We start from the raw sequence: 12,705 nt of genomic DNA, 5'->3' as shown, positions 1-12,705 counted from the left end.
TCTACACTCAGAAACTTGAACCTCTTCTTCCATTCGATGACGATATCTATCGGACCGACGCTACTTCGCCGAGTCGGTCCTGTTTCCATGTCTTCCCCACAACCGCCAGATTAACCTATGGTTCTGACATCACCTCTTCTCCAGATCGGCGTGTTTCTTGCCTGGAGATGAACGCGGGGAAGAAAAAACGCTAACCGTTGGATCGGTGCCGATGTCGTTGGGACGGTATCGCCTGATGAGGTTGTTTAAGTATATAAGCGTCATGTAATCCTCAAAAAAATAAACTACTCAGCTAGATACAGCTCTGCATCCTGATCATCATGAGAGGTCTTTTGTTCTCGACTGTCGCTGGTCTCGTCCAGCTCAGCACCGCCCAGTCTTCCACTACGCTTCCTGTACCAACTGGAACACCCATCACTGGCGATTACAATGGCGCATATCGTCCTCAGATTCACTTTTCCCCTCCCCAGCATTTCATGAACGACCCCAATGGCATGTTCCGCGATGCCGATGGTCTCTGGCATTTATACTATCAGTATAATCCCACTGATGTAGTCGCGGGTAATCAGCATTGGGGCCATGCAACCTCGAAGGATTTGTACCACTGGGTGAATCAGCCCATTGCGCTTTTCCCACCAGAGAAGGATACTTATGTATTCTCTGGAAGTGCTGTTGTTGATGTCAACAACACCTCCGGATTCTTCCCTGACCAGGATAATGGTGTCGTTGCGATTTACGTAAGTAGTTCATATTAGTCGGTTAATATCACTGCTAACCATACGCAGACACTGTCATCGCCTACCGTTCAAGACCAGGCAATCGCCTATTCTCGAGATGGAGGCTACACCTTTACTCCATATGCCAAAAACCCCGTCATAAACAGCACATCTACTCAGTTCCGTGATCCTAAAGTCATTCGTTACGATGACTCATGGATCATGGTCGTTGCCTACCCTCAAGACTTCAAGATCGGCATCTTTGAGTCTGAAAATCTCAAGGACTGGACGCCTACCAGCAACTTCTCCCACCACGGCCTTCTCGGTCTGCAGTACGAGTGCCCTAACATGATCCCCATGCCCTACGTCGATGAGGACGGGAAGAAGCAGGATGATATGTGGCTCATGGCCATCAGCATCAACCCTGGTGCACCATTGGGAGGCTCTATTACTGAGTACTTCCCTGGTACTTTCAACGGTACTCACTTTGAGGCTGTTGATGCTGCTGCACGAATTGCGGACTTTGGCAAGGACAACTACGCTGGCCAGTGGTTTTACGGTCTTTCAGAGGACGAGTATCCTGTTTCTATTGCTTGGGCTTCCAACTGGCAGTATACCAGCGTTGTGCCTACTGGCGATGAGGGTTGGAGAAGCGCCATGAGTCTTCCTCGTGAGAACTACCTCACCAAGGCTAAGCGTGTTGGCTGGAAACTTGTCTCCAAGCCCTATGACCTCAGCCCTGTCCTGGGTCGCGAGCTCGCCTCCAACAGCAGCTTTGGCAACGGAACACTTATTGTCGACTACTCTGATGTTGAGTCCAACGCTATTTACTGGGAAGTCAACATCACTGGCATTCCCGACAGCGGAATTCCCTCAACCTCTTCTATGAACTGGACGTTCTCAAGCCCCATCACCAACGAAGCCATCAAGAGCGGCTACTACCTCGGTGGCGATCCAGTGTTCTTCCTCGACCGCGGCGGTGTCAAGGGCTTTGACAACATCTTCTACACTGATAAGACGTCCCTGGGTAGTCTCGCTACCGAGAACGGCACCTGGAGCCTTAGTGGTGTGATTGATAGGTCAATTTATGAGGCTTTCCTCAACGGTGGCGTTGATAGCGTCACCAACACTTTCTTCTCCACAGAGCCCTTGACACTCATGATCTTCAGCGCAACTGACCTGCCGGAGGATGTCAAGGTTAGTGTCAAGGTTCATGCTTTGGAGAGTGCTTGGAAGGAGATGGAGAATGACAATGGACTTGTAGCGGGAAACAGAACATCGAGTTCGTCATAGTATATAACATTTTAAGTATATATGTGAGCATATAATATTGGCGCTTTGATAACAGCTTATGCGATACTGATAACCTCAAGCTACATTCTATTCCATTTCGAACTCTAAACCTTTACTCATTTTCTGTCCAACGTACTGAAAAGCTTGTGTTGCTTGATCGGTGAAATGGAGATTAAGGCTAGTACTGCCCAAGCCAGCATCATCAACCAAACATGTCCAAATGCTTTCATGAGTGACTCCATTACTCCACTGTACCAGCCCTCGGGCAGATGGTGAATCTCGGTCAGGTCATCCTTGATACGCCAAATCTCATCTGCCGCATTAGGCTGATTGCCGAACCGGGCCCACAAGCTCATATCTAGGCTTGATTGGTATAAGACGGAGGCGAGTGTTATTCCAATGGTGCCGCCCAAGCTTCGTGCTAGGTCTATAAATCTGTCAATAGGGTTCTTCCCAAGGGTAGGTGAAAGTCTTACATGTGGTGGATGTGACAACGGCCTGTTGCGCATGACCTACAGCTGCTACGCAAGCGACCTGTGTAATGCTGAAGACGGCATTGTAACCCAGGCCAACGATAAAGAAGGCCAGGCAAGTCATCCAAGCTGGACTGACATCATTCTGAACTGCGAATATGGCAGTGCCTATGATAAGAGCAAGAATACTGCTTACTACCAGTCCTACATACTTGCCCGTCTTCTTCATGAGGTAGCCGGGGACGAGTCCTCCGAGGCATGTGCCAACTGACGCCGGTAATATCTTCAAACCCGCGTTAGTGGCGGAATCACCACGGGCTTGAAGATAGAGAGGGACATAAAAGATGCTGGTCAGAGCAATGGCTGAGCAAAAGACACTAGCCAAGCAAGAAGCAAGTACTGTTGGGTTGAGAAGAAGCCGGACAGGGATGATTGGCTGAGAAGCTCTAAGCTCCCAGACGACGAAGGCTGAGAACAATAGAATCGAGAGTGAAATCGCTGCTATAGGCAAGGGATGCAGCCACGGGACTATGTTTCCTCCAGAGCTTAGACCTAAGACGAGGGATGCCAGGAAAGAGGAAACCAAAAAGACGCCGCCAAAGTCAATACGCTTGACGTAGGACTTGTCAGACTGTTTGGGTGGAACTTTGATCAAACTGTACACGATGAGAGCTGAGAGCAGAGAAGGGAGAACTTGGATGAGAAACGCCATTCTCCATCCCCAGCTGGTATAGTCATTTAAGAAGCCACCAAATACAGCACCGACCATAGCACCTGAAGCATACCAGATGTTGGCAATACCTCCCACTAGTCCACGCTTCCGAAGAGGGACAAGATCTGAGCCTAGGAAGGTTGGTATACTCATAAGCCCCCCACCGCCGATTCCAGCGATGACTCTTCCAAGTATCATTATCTTCTGGCTAGTAGCAAGACCGCATATGAGGTTCCCAACTGCGAAGGCAATGTTACTAAATGCCAAACCAGGTCCACGACCGAAAATGTCGGTGAGACGGCCTGAGATTGGCTGACTAGCAGCATTGGCTATCAGATATGCCGTAGCAAGCCAGGATAGGAGACTAAGAGAGTTGAACTCGCTGGAAATCTGAGCAGACAGGGTAGCGATAACAGTTGTATCGGCTGCACCGAGGAAGACGCCAAGCCAGGCTGTGCTCATGATCATAGCGAGTCTTGCGAAGGAGAGCTCTTTGGGAATGATCGCTACTTCTCCATCCAGCTCAGAAGTCGCGACTGTATCACGACAAGAAGATCCATAGTTTTGGTTCTCATGATCCGACCTGAGAAGTGGTGTGCGTTCAGACATGATGTCTGGAGGATAAGAAGAGGGAAAATTATCAGCCAATGATATAAAAATAGTCAATAAAGAAAGATGTGGGAAAGGTAGTTAAGTTGCAGTTTCTTCTAAACAAAATGAATAACAAAATAAAGGATTTAACACGGTCTACGGTAGGCTGATACCAGGAATAGACTCAACGCGGAACAAAACGCACTGATGCATCAACAAATATTGTCTCTGGCACTACCGGCTAAGGCCTAATGCGGATGGAACTTTTTAGCGCAATTGCGAAAAAAGACACAGAAGGGAAAATCCTTTTGATCTTCGAGAGCCTGACAAAGGTACGACCCCCCATTTCACCCTTGTATGGATGCGCATGTCACCCGAGTATACTTCCATGATCGACGTTACCAAAAATCACAAGTTACTGAGCATGCATACCTATTTCTCTCCACATCGCGTTCAACGCATGCCGGCATCCTGGTTCAGATAACTAGCAATACTGATCGTCCCGTTTGTCTTAGCCTCGATCAGCAAGAATGGTCCCCAAGCCTCGCCGACTTCCGGGCGCTCAGTCTGCGTCACTGACCCGGGTCTCAGCTTGGACATGTCTCAGCACCCTTATCTGAAGATCTGCACTCGGCAAATTATCACACTTTCAGCCGTGTGCCTTCAACTGAGACATTGGAGTCCGCGCGTAATATTGAGTAACCAGTCTTTGGTATGCCGCGTCCCAGAAGGCGAAGGTAAACGCAAATGAGGTCAAGCCTCAATTATTATTGTTGAGCCTATGACGTATACCAGAAGCGCCTGGTAGGTACAATTTCAGATACATCACTCGAAAGCTATTGAGAAATGACACGAATCTTGGGGGACAACATTTACAGCTTTCGAAATAAACCGTCAAGATGTGGCCCAAGCCTGTTATCCTGCTCGCCTTTGCTTTCTTCCTGCGCTCAACTACCTGCGCTCCTACTCCCGAGCTGTCATCCCTCACAACGGATTATGAAGTTATCGTCGTAGGTGGCGGGCCTTCAGGCCTCGGTGCTCTCAGCTCCCTTGGACGCATTCGCCGCAAGGCTTTAATGATCGATTCGGCCCAATATCGCAACGCGCCAACGCGACTAATGCACGATGTTGCTGGCTCTGATGGTTTGTTGCCTCTTCTGACAGTACTACTGAGCTATTTGCTGACTAAATGTAGGTGTAACGCCAGCGTATTATCGATGGTCCGCAATGCAGCAAATTGCCCGTTACCCAACTGTCAGCACAATGAACGGAACTGTGACCAGAATTGAGCCTGAAGCAAACTACACTTTCTTTAATGTATCATGTACATCGCTAGACGGTACAACTTCTACTTATACCGCCAGGAAGGTCATCTTGGCGACTGGTCTGCGGGACCTTCTTCCGGAAACACCTGGGCTTCAAGAGAACTTTGGGAAGGGTATCTACTGGTGTCCTTACTGCGATGGAATTGAACATGCCGATCAGTCAATGGGTATTGTTGGTCCTCTTGACATGGCTATCGAGGCAGCTGCCGAGGCTATCACTCTGAACTCCGACATTGTGATCTTCGCTAATGGCACTGATACGCCCGAATACCGTTCCAAAGCTGACAAGCAATTTACGGAGAACTCGTCAGAGTATCTTCGAAAAAGGAACATCAAAGTCGACAATCGTACCATAACTCGCATCACTAGATTACATGATGGTGGAGCACATGAGAGGGATCCGAGCCTGCCAATGGTACCTGAACATGACCTCTTCAGAGTTGAATTCGACGACTTTGGGAGAATTGACCGTCAGGTACTCTTTACAGTCTTCGGCAGCGAGCAAAGGTCACCGCTTGGAGAAATGCTCGGAGTCAGTATGGCTAATGGCATGATGGAAGTGGATCGCATAAGCATGCGTACGAATGTGCCTGGTATCTATGCTGTTGGCGATGCGAGCACTGACAAAAGCACCAATGTTTTACATTCGCTTTATACTGGGAAAATTGCAGTTGTAGACATTAACAGTAAGTCGACTGTCCCGGATGCAGTATCACTCAAGTCATTTGGCAGCTGACAATCTTTGAACAGTGGAATTGGAGAGGGAGATAAGCAGGTCATTAAAGTCTCAGGCCCAGATTGATCGGGAGAAGAACCCCGGCCACGATCAGCGGAGGAAGCTTTGGAGACAGATGAGCGGGCAAGCTGGAGAAATCCTGGATCTGTAGATGTTTGGACTAAAGGTTGGAATTATGTACCGCAGATTGAGATTATTGGGTCAACTCGTCTCACTTTTCGCACAATCTACATTCTGAACATACGATGAAGTAAATCTAAGGACTTTGCGGAAGTGAAGCATCTTATTTCAACGGGATGATCCTCAATGTCGACGATTTTCAGTACAAGGATGGTAGTATTAATGATCAACGTCGAACTCGCACCCTACATGACCGTGCATCCTGCGCCGCTGGGCTTCATCTTCTGGCCAGGCACAACTTCCACGACTTCCATACCATTCGACGGTCTCCATGTACGCTCTAAATCCATCGCCCTCTCTATTCGCCGCAGTCCCTCGAGCAACTGCTCACGAGGAAGTGCAAAGGTGATTCTGAACCATCCTCGATCTCTCGCATGAAAGGGCACACCGCTAGCGACAGAAACTTTCGCAGATGCAAAGTTCTCCATAAGCTCTGCATCGGAAAGCTCTGTTGCTGTTTCCCCACCGAGACGAGTCCATATAAAGACTCCTGCTACTGGGCGATAGAAGGCAAACCGGTGGAAGGATAAGAAATCTCCAACGAGTTCTGCTGCATTGCGGAGAAGCATTCTGTTGCGAACGAGGATATGCTCTAGGACTAAAAGGTCCGAGAAAAGACTGGAGGCAATCACAGATGTGGCATTGGATACCCGGTACCTGTTCAGAATGGCCATTGCATTGCGAAGCTCGGGGTTCTTCTGCGTCACAAGGAAGCCCTATAAGAGGTTAGTGAAGATACCGCGAGCCTGAGACGATGTTCGTACAAGTCGCAGACCACTACTACCGAGGTCTTTGCTCAATGCGTAGACAACATGTACGCGAGCAGGATTCACTCCAATTCGCTTCATATCAAGAGATAAGACGGACGTAAACTTTGTTTCTGGGGACTCAAAAACAATTGGCCCTTTTTCAGAAAATGGCTTTGGGGTCTTTGTTTGTTGTGACTCCCACGCCGACATGCCATATATCTCGTCCGCGATATACTGGATATCTTGCTCCTCACAGAACTGAAGGATTGCTTCCAACCAGCTGGTAGGATAGATGTGCCCAGAAGGGTTCATGGGGTTGCAAACAATGATGCCGCGTACGCGACATGTCGCAGCCTCCATAGCCTTGACATAAAGCTTGATGAGCTGCTCTGGGGACGAGAGCCCAACTGGTATTGTGACTGGTATCAAGCGATCATCATTTCGCAGATTGCTTGCTATACCAAAGCCTTCCCAGCATGGCGCGTTAATCAGCATGCCTTCATCAAGCTCGCTGAGTGAAAAGTCAAGACTATCGAGGATGGACCCAGCGCCAGCACCACAGACGATATGGCTGGGAAGGACAGGGCTTCGTGGATTGAAGAACCTGTTAAAGAAAGAGGCTGCGTTCTCAAGAAGATCCGGCGGCCCTCCAAGATTCTTCGAGTAGGAGAGATGCGATGCTTCAAGGTTGTCCGCTATGGCTTTCTTCATGAGTGGAACAAGATCTGGACGGCACAACCAGTTCTCTGCTGAGTTCATGGCAAGGACGTCCTGCGGCCATACTGGGACAGAGGGAATCTCTTCAGCCAGCCAGTTCAGGCTCTTCTGTACGCGATGGGAAAGCATTGTATTGGTGCTGTGAGGATGTTGGAGTGTTCTCAGTGTCGATGATTTGGCATTCGCTGTATCTTGATAGTACAAATATTGGCGGCTTCAACCTTCTTACTGAAATATGATATGAAAGAGCAAAATAATACTCTGAATTGTGAGTACTCTATTCTGCACAGAAGCTACAACTTAGGTATCAGTACAAGATCGATAGCTCTGAGGTCAGACGGTCAGTCAGTGTTTGGTCACCGATCGACGCTCCCTTTTCCAGTATACACAACCCTGAGCCTTGGTGCAATGTGATAAAGAAATTATGGTCGGGGAGAACTCCCAAAATACCAGGATTTGATATTGGAATGGTGTATTCGCGGCAGAGTTCCCAGCCTCCCAAGGGCAGGGAATATGTGTCATCACTAGACACGGAATCAAAGCACCCCTTGCTATATCCAGTCGTTTTAGATTAGGCGGTGCTTATCAGTAGGGCCTAAGGAGGTTAATGAAACATTGTGTCCCCGTGTCTCAGCTCAGCCAGCCCTATGAGCAGTGCCGTAGCGATCACCTCCTTGTCGGGCGCTGTTTGCATTTCCGTATAGACCTGTTGAGATGAGCTATCACGAAATGTTTGAATTATTGACCAACTATTGGCCGACGGCCTGAGACAGCATTGTCTTACTTCGGACCATCGGCCTCAACAATACCACTGCAGACGGCCCCGGGCCTGTACCCTTGTCGTCCTAGTGAGACAGACACTAGCGGCGTCACCCGCCTCCCCGTCTGACGGCAAGTGTCTCAGCTGCTGGCAATCGTGAAGCTGAGCCGGATGTCGGTGTCTTATCCTCCCCATTGGGCCAATCAGTCTTTGACAAGTTTGGCCTGCAAGGTGTGTATATGCAGGTTTCTCCAAGGAACAGTCTCACCACCTCCTCTTTGCTTTCGCATAGCATCTGGGATCCGATCCTGGGTTTTCTTTCCTCCCCTAGCGGCATTACCTAGCAAAAAGTAAACGTCAATGATCGTCAAAATCTTGACTCGTTTGGACACGAATCAACTGCTAGACAAGTCTTAGTCTTGGTATTGAGCGACATGAGAAACTGCATCACCGTAAGTGGCGGAGTTAGTCATGAGAAACATGCGCTCTGCTTCATACACCTATGGAGGCGGTAAGACTTTGCTATGGTGGGCAAATCAACATTTGCTTTTTCTGTCCTGGAGTCCCTTTGAACTGCGTCATCGCAATCAGAGTAATGGGGGCGATGAAAGAGAGAAAAAAAGGTACCATTGTGGTTACGGCCAGCCTTGAGCAATATCCTTCTGCTAGTTAAGAAACCCGAATCGTCTATCTTTGAACCTGGCTTGCCACAGTCATTCATGGATTACCAGACAAAATCCCCCTTTACTATGACCGAACACGGTGCAGAGTCTATTTCTGCAACTATGGCAGCCCATCTCCAGAGTTTCGGAGAGTGGCAGATCCAGAAGGACATCATTTACCTAGACAATGGTGCCTTCGGATCATGTCCAAAATCCGTCGTCGAGAAGCAGAAAAACATTCGGCAACGCATTGAAGAAAATCCCCATGAGTTCTTCGAAAGATCATACGTCTCCGGCTTGGAGGCCAGTCGACGCTCTCTGGCTGACTTCCTACACGTCGATTATCGGGACATCTTTCTACTTCCTGGCGCAACTCACGCCATGAACGTGGTCATTCAGAGTCTGCGATTCGATCCAGATGATGAGATATTGACTACGAACGTCGCTTACAGCTCTGTGCGTATGGTGCTTGACCATGTTGCCAAGAGGGACGGCGCTCATATCGTTGTCGTCGACGTGCCTCTACTAGTCACAGGCCCCGAAGACGTGATGCAGCGTATCCTTGCTGGTGTCACGCCTCGCACGCGTTTTGCAGTCATCGACCACATTCCAAGCCGAACTGGTCTCGTGCTTCCAGCAAAAAGAATCGTCAAGGAGCTTGAGTCCCGCGGTATTGACACCCTGGTCGACGGAGCACATGCGCCTGGCATGATTCAATTGGATCTTAAGGATATCAATGCCGCGTACTACGTCGCCAACTGTCACAAATGGATGTGCGCGCCACGAGGAATTGGCTTCCTCCACGTTCGCCGGGACCGCGGTCAGAACATCAAGCCGTTGGTAATTGCCAGGTCGCCGTATGTCGTTGGCAAGTCCAAGCACTCTGTGCTCGAACACAGTTTCGGATGGATGGGGACCTATTGCCCCTCTGCAATGCTCTCCCTTCCCTCCGCTATCGATCATCTCGACAAGGTGATGCCGGGCGGGTACGTCGGCTTGACGAGTCGTAACCATGACCTGGCCGTTTTAGCCCGGAGAATTGTCTGCAAGGCTGTCGGCGTAGATATTCCGTGCCCGGACAGTATGATCGCTGCTATGGCGACTATACCGCTCCCAGACTCTCCAGGGCCTGAGCAGGAGGGTATGCTTCCCATTCAGCAAGCTCTATGGAAGGAACATGGCATTGTAATTCCGGTTTACTCTTGGCCTTCATACCCTAAGCGGGTGATCCGTTTGTCGGTGCAGGCTTATAATACGTTGGATCAATACCTCAAGCTAGCCGACTGTTTACGTATCGTGCTGCACAATGAGCGAACGTCATTCTCGCTTGCCTCTGTTGGCTCCGTTGAACTTCCGACACCCCCTTACACAAGGAGACAAAGTGGCGACTCTGCGTACTCTTCCTCATCAGAGTTTCACCTAGCATGCGGATGCTCCAGTTCTGGAACCAAGAGCTTGAGTGCGGGATATGGTGTGCCTAGACCGCCGTACCAAGACATTGAGAAACCAACCTTGGCCATGCTCTGTAACCTCGCTGAATCAAGATTACTGAGGATCTTACATGGGACGTTCTCCTTCGATCCTGTTTCCTTGTTTCCCACTGCTGGAGCTTGCGAGGTGGCACTCACCTCGGCCAGTGAGTTCCAGAAACATGCAAACTTAGAGACCTCAAAAATGGCCTACATGCTGTCTTGCATTTCACGGCGCAGAATTCCAGAGATAATGGCTTCTTCTGTATCGCATCTGCTTGAGACTGAAGACATAATTGAGAATTGGCCTCTGCCAATGAACACGCTCAAGAACCAGTCTCAGGTACTCAGTCGAGCAGTCACTTTTCAGATGAACGCTCCTAGAGCGCCTGCCAACTTCACGGTCGATCGCAATGAGTTTGTCAGTCGAGTTGTGCCGTACGAGACGGAAAGCCACAAAGAGAACCTCAGTCTGAAGTTCTGGGACCGTGCTCTGGCAGACTTCACGACCAAAGGAAGATGGTCTCCAGATCGAATTGCATCTTTCTTGCAGATACATGCGTTTTTGAGGGATCCTGTTTGTGGACTGCGCCACAACTTTGAATCCCAGAGAGATAACTTCCTGAAACTGCTCAACAACTTGACGAAGGAGCTGGAAAAGTCGAGCCAGACTATACGCGAAGATATTGCAGCGCAGTTGGCAGCCGAGTCTTCATTCCTTTCGCAACCTCTGATCAGTAATGCAAGCTACGTTCATTTTTCGGAGGATCAGCAACTCGTATACTCGTACGTTGACATTTCCGATATGGCACGATCTGAGTTCTCTTGTCCAGAAATTGTGATTGGCATGATTGACGATATCATCAATTGCTGGTCTGGGGACGAAATCCGTATTGCCCCGATCGCCGTAGCAAATATCCATCCTGTTTGTTCAAGCCACGATTCTAGGCAAATAATCATAGATGGTAATAATCGGATTACTACCCTGACCTTCCTCAAGTTCGTCTCTATCTACGGACTCTCCAATCTTGCGGAAGCCGAAGATAATCTGCGAGAGTACTGCCGAGACAGCGGATTTGGACCAGTTTATTTTGTCGACTTCTGCGCTGTGCTAGACACGCTGCGGAACAAGGCGGTGCATATATTGAGCCAGCTCCAGACTGTTTTTGATATGGGACATTTCAAGCATATTACGCAGGTGCCGTGTCTGGTTACGGAGGAGGCATCTTTCATCACCAAAGTGCTGGTCCATGGAGAGGAGATTGCACAGCCGATTCATCAGTCTGTTTTTGCGACAGATGATTTGCTTGTAGCGTTGCCGGCGAAAATGCAATGTCATGGGCGGGCGAAGGGGTTCAAGGCTCTTCCAGTTAGGTAGATGACACGTAATCTAGGAATATTTCAGGCTTCAGTTTATCATAAATTATAAGATCTCAGCGATGTTTCTATGGCTATTTCTTGGTGTAGATGCTACCCAAAAGGCATCACTCTTTCATGGCCCAATCAGCAGCAGCGATAGCGTGAAGCTTTGCAGTGTCGAAAACCGGCAACTCACTTCCGGCCTCATCAACCAATAGACCAATCTCGGTACACCCCATGATCAAACACTCAGCACCCTCAGCCTTGAGTCTACGGATGACAGAGTGATAGTCCTCGCGAGATTTCTCTTGAATGATCCCGTTGCAGAGCTCCTGGTAAATGACGTTGTGCACCGTATCTCTGTCGCCATCACCCGGCACAATGACCTTGAGCCCGAATTTCTCGACCAGGCGCTGCTTGTAAAAGTCTTTCTCCATGGTGAAGCGCGTTCCGAGGAGACCGACGGACTTGTAGCCTGCTTTGATGATGGCCTCGGCAGTAGGATCGACGATGTGAATGAGAGGTAGTTGCGAGGCCGGTTCGATGCCGTGAGAAACGAAGTGCATTGTGTTGGTGCAGAGAACCAGGGCATCTGCACCAGCGAGCTTGAGTTTGGCCGCTGCATCATTGAGCATCTCGCCAGCTTCGTCCCATTTGCCCGCGTGCTGAAGGGCCTCGATGTTGGCAAAGTCGAAGGAAAACACGATGCACTGGGCAGAGTGAAGGCCGCCTTGGATTTCGCGAACGCGACGATTGATCTCTTGGTAGTACGTTGTAGTCGACTCCCAGCTCATGCCGCCGATCAAGCCGAGCGTCTTCATTGTGCTTGTTGTTGCTTGGGTTTTTGGTCTTGACACGTGGCTCCTGTGCGATGTTGATCAAGCCGTGAATGCGGTGTAAGAGGGAGGTTTTGCTGCAGCCACTCAGAGGAGATTTGTTATCGCGGTGGCTGACTCATGCTTG

The 12,705-nt window shown here is 49.4% G+C and overlaps 6 protein-coding genes across 7 annotated transcripts; 3 read left to right on the top strand and 3 right to left on the bottom strand.

Moving 5' to 3' along the window:
• The first annotated feature begins 194 nt into the window (after window positions 1–194).
• On the top strand, window positions 195–3,979 carry FVEG_11933 (beta-fructofuranosidase). Of its 2 annotated transcripts, XM_018901259.1 has the most exons (3): window positions 195–737; window positions 786–3,333; window positions 3,387–3,979. In XM_018901259.1, exons 1-2 carry the CDS (start codon window positions 321–323, stop codon window positions 2,007–2,009), a joined length of 1,641 nt encoding a protein of 546 aa, XP_018759708.1. In that variant the 5' UTR covers window positions 195–320; the 3' UTR covers window positions 2,010–3,333; window positions 3,387–3,979. The 2 variants fall into 2 exon arrangements, with proteins under 2 accessions (XP_018759708.1, XP_018759707.1); XM_018901258.1 differs by having other exon boundaries at window positions 786–3,979.
• FVEG_17132 (hypothetical protein) lies at window positions 2,126–3,803 on the bottom strand (the record flags this gene model as incomplete). Its single annotated transcript, XM_018906398.1, has 2 exons — window positions 2,126–2,436; window positions 2,486–3,803. 2 exons carry the CDS (start codon window positions 3,801–3,803, stop codon window positions 2,126–2,128), a joined length of 1,629 nt encoding a protein of 542 aa, XP_018759709.1.
• Window positions 3,980–4,655: 676 nt separating the features above from the next.
• FVEG_11934 (hypothetical protein) lies at window positions 4,656–6,117 on the top strand. Its single transcript, XM_018901260.1, has 3 exons — window positions 4,656–4,928; window positions 4,981–5,796; window positions 5,861–6,117. Exons 1-3 carry the CDS (start codon window positions 4,685–4,687, stop codon window positions 5,995–5,997), a joined length of 1,197 nt encoding a protein of 398 aa, XP_018759710.1. The 5' UTR covers window positions 4,656–4,684; the 3' UTR covers window positions 5,998–6,117.
• Window positions 6,118–6,211: 94 nt separating this feature from the next.
• On the bottom strand, window positions 6,212–7,621 carry FVEG_17133 (hypothetical protein; the record flags this gene model as incomplete). Its single annotated transcript, XM_018906399.1, has 2 exons — window positions 6,212–6,742; window positions 6,791–7,621. The coding sequence occupies 2 exons, from the start codon at window positions 7,619–7,621 to the stop codon at window positions 6,212–6,214; spliced, it is 1,362 nt and encodes a 453-aa protein (XP_018759711.1).
• A 1,416-nt stretch (window positions 7,622–9,037) lies between these two features.
• FVEG_17134 (hypothetical protein) lies at window positions 9,038–11,761 on the top strand (the record flags this gene model as incomplete). The annotated part of the gene is made up of 1 exon (XM_018906400.1): window positions 9,038–11,761. One exon carries the CDS (start codon window positions 9,038–9,040, stop codon window positions 11,759–11,761), a length of 2,724 nt encoding a protein of 907 aa, XP_018759712.1.
• Window positions 11,732–12,649, bottom strand: FVEG_11937 (aspartate racemase). The gene has a single exon (XM_018901261.1). The coding sequence runs from the start codon at window positions 12,561–12,563 to the stop codon at window positions 11,868–11,870; it is 696 nt and encodes a 231-aa protein (XP_018759713.1). The 5' UTR covers window positions 12,564–12,649; the 3' UTR covers window positions 11,732–11,867.
• Window positions 12,650–12,705: the final 56 nt, after the last annotated feature.

This window comes from Fusarium verticillioides, chromosome 4 (genome assembly GCF_000149555.1).
Source record: "Fusarium verticillioides 7600 chromosome 4, whole genome shotgun sequence".
Taxonomy (NCBI): Eukaryota; Fungi; Ascomycota; class Sordariomycetes; order Hypocreales; family Nectriaceae; genus Fusarium; species Fusarium verticillioides.
The sequence above is the reverse complement of the archived record's forward strand: the minus strand, read 5'-3'. Positions and strand labels throughout refer to the sequence as shown.